The following is a 2,913-nucleotide window of genomic DNA, read 5'->3' on the forward strand; positions in this document are numbered from 1 at the left end:
AGAAATAAGTTTAGTATTGTAGAACATTTCAGTTTCTGTATTTAAGTTATAATTCTTAGAAGTTGTGGGAAATTATAAGTCATGTTGACTACTAGTGGATATGCAAATAAGAGGGCTAAATGTAAATATTTCATGCCTTGTAATTTTGTATAAATGAAGTAGTATCAACTGATAGATTAAAGGCCTTCAACGGATGAGAAACAAAGCTTCAACGGATGTCTCTAAAGCTTCAACGGATAATATCCATCAACGGATGAGTGCATCAACGGGTAAAGCTTCAACTGATAAAGCATTTACGGATAAAGCCATCAACGGATGAAAGCTTCAATGGATGCTCAGTTCAATAGCAGTTGACAGTGACAATTCATAAGCTGACAGAGGCACATGGGTTGACAGAGACAACTGGAATGTGGTAGCCTCTTGGAGGAATCAAGAAAATGCAGCATTTCCATTCTGGTGCAAACAAGGAAGTATTCAAAGATTCACATATTATCCTAGATTGCATTGGATAGAGAAATGAAGAAGAAACATGTGAAGAACTATTTTAAAAATTGTATTTTATTTTTGTCTTCACTTGTAAACTTGGTGATATATAAACCAAGTTGTAGCTAGTAATTAGATGATGAATTTTCCAAAGCTGTTTAGAAAAATATAGAGAGAAAATCATCTAGTTTGTACTAGGACGTAGCTGTGATCTATTCTTTGAATCACAGATTTTCTGAAATACACATCTCTGGTGGAACAACAAATCCACCAGAAAAGTTTTTAAAGCCTTTGTGTTCTTTACATTTGTGTCTTGAATATATATATCTGTCTGCACCTGCTCAAAGCAATTCACACACAACTGTTCATCAAACACTTAGCCTTTGAAACTACTCAAAACTTGAAAAAGTTTTGAGATTTACATTAAACCCCCCTTCTGTAAATCTCATTGTTAGTTCCTTGGGAATAACATGTTGCAAAAGATTAAAAAAATTTAATGGCAATACTTTTCTGATGTTAGTCTTTTTGATGTTGCCTTAGGGTTCAAAGGCAACATTTTCTCATTTAGGGCAACAACAAAAATTATGTTGCCAAAAACTGTGATTTTGCAAAAAAATGGGGCCACGTGACATGTGGATTGTCATGTGGACTGCCACGTGGCTTGACACGTGGCTCTGACACGTGGAAAGGTGGGTCCCACTAACGTCTGGGTCCCACGTATGTGGGTCCCACTGACATGTGGGGCCATTGACATGCGGGTCCCACTGACATGCGGGTCCCACTAACATGGGTCCCCCTTTTATTTTGTAACACTTACACAACTGCCAACACTTTATTAAAGATAACAACAATATACATTTTTTGCAACATTTTTTAATACCTATCGCTACAGTTTGAATTTCATTAATATATTACCTTCATAAACAAAAATACAATCGATTTCCCATCAAAACTACTGCTAATAATAATACATCAAATGTAACTACTAATTGACATTAAAATTAAACCACCGTATATCCACCGCCTCCCTAACCATCACTAAACAACTTCTATTAATAATCCATGCTCCTGGTCCTTCATTTCTGAAGAAGTATCAGAGAGAGACCGCTGTAAGCCCTTCATACTCTAGATTACATCTAACAGTCCATGTCCTAGAAAAAAATAAATAAGAAAATTATGGTTATTAACATTGACTAGTAAACATGTTATTGCTCAACAAATCATGTAGGTCAAGTGTTAATGCTATTATTTTAATATTCTTTTGTCCTGAAATAACATAAATTGAAACTTCCTTGTGCTAATTATAATAAATTAAAAACTAACTTGACACATTAAAATAAACTGTTATTTACCTCAATGCATTTCTTTGCGTTGTCCCAGGCACCACAAGTGTTGGATGCGGATATTGCTATATGTTGGCAAAAAGTTCAAGTAATTAGCTACTATTTCTAGTTTCGGACCGTGAAAACATACTAACAGTGATCTAGCAAGAAAATATACGGGTCCAGCATTCCAAAGAAGAGTTAAAAATAAAACAATTTCTAGACATGAAGATTATCTCCTAATTGTGGATAGTTAGAATTACCTGAACACCAAAAACAAGAGAACCAGCAAGAACACCAGAGTGGGTCTTCACTCCAAATAGGATTTCAACAATGAGGGGCGTAAGTATCACAAGGGCACCAGGGTGACTCATTTCCTTACGAGATGCATCAGTTGAGATCTTAACACAGGTTGCTTAATCAGGCTTGGCAGTGCCTTCCATGAGATCTTTAAAAGATTTGTCTTCTTTTTACCAATTCAATTCAGACATAACACTTATGGATAGATTAGTTGTAAGTGTAAATCACCACTATATAACAAGATTAGAAACTAGACCAATACTCTATCGCATATTGCTCTTACTAATTGACCAAAAAATATAGGCAAGGGTTATGAATTTATCAGTTCTAAATATCAAAATTCAATTTCTATGTAAGATATGTATGTAGCTTACAAGAACGTTAGAGTCTCTGGCTCCCCGCTTGGCATCAGTGGCAGAGAAGACGGGGAAATGCTGAGATCCCCATAAACTACACCAAGACTCTGATAGGCTAATAGCAGGGTAGTCTTCCAAGAATCCTTCTGAATATATCACATTAATAAAACTTTATATAATAGTTGATGCAATTATATATGTTGAGTTGATATATCACATCTTACGGGAACGTGATGGACTGTTATTGTTTTGCTCAGATTGATGAGCTGGAATGTCTTAGAAGCGTTGGATAGGGGTGAGCATAAAAATTCGAAAACCGGATTATCCGAATTTCCGATCCGGTATCCGATTTAAAAAATCCGATAATTAGGATATCCGATCCGAATAATTCGGACCGGATATCCGATCCGATTTTTTTATATAGATTCGGATTCGGATCCGGATCACAGTTT

At 35.7% G+C, this 2,913-nt stretch overlaps 1 protein-coding gene across 1 annotated transcript; it reads right to left on the reverse strand.

Moving 5' to 3' along the window:
* Positions 1-1,380: 1,380 nt before the first annotated feature.
* LOC141689559 (pyrophosphate-energized vacuolar membrane proton pump-like) lies at positions 1,381-2,690 on the reverse strand. Its single transcript, XM_074493900.1, has 3 exons — positions 2,069-2,690; positions 1,836-1,891; positions 1,381-1,634 (listed from the first exon to the last, which is right to left on the reverse strand). Exons 1-3 carry the CDS (start codon positions 2,177-2,179, stop codon positions 1,577-1,579), a joined length of 225 nt encoding a protein of 74 aa, XP_074350001.1. The 5' UTR covers positions 2,180-2,690; the 3' UTR covers positions 1,381-1,576.
* Positions 2,691-2,913: the final 223 nt, after the last annotated feature.

This window comes from Apium graveolens, chromosome 10 (genome assembly GCF_009905375.1).
Source record: "Apium graveolens cultivar Ventura chromosome 10, ASM990537v1, whole genome shotgun sequence".
NCBI lineage: Eukaryota > Viridiplantae > Streptophyta > Magnoliopsida > Apiales > Apiaceae > Apium > Apium graveolens.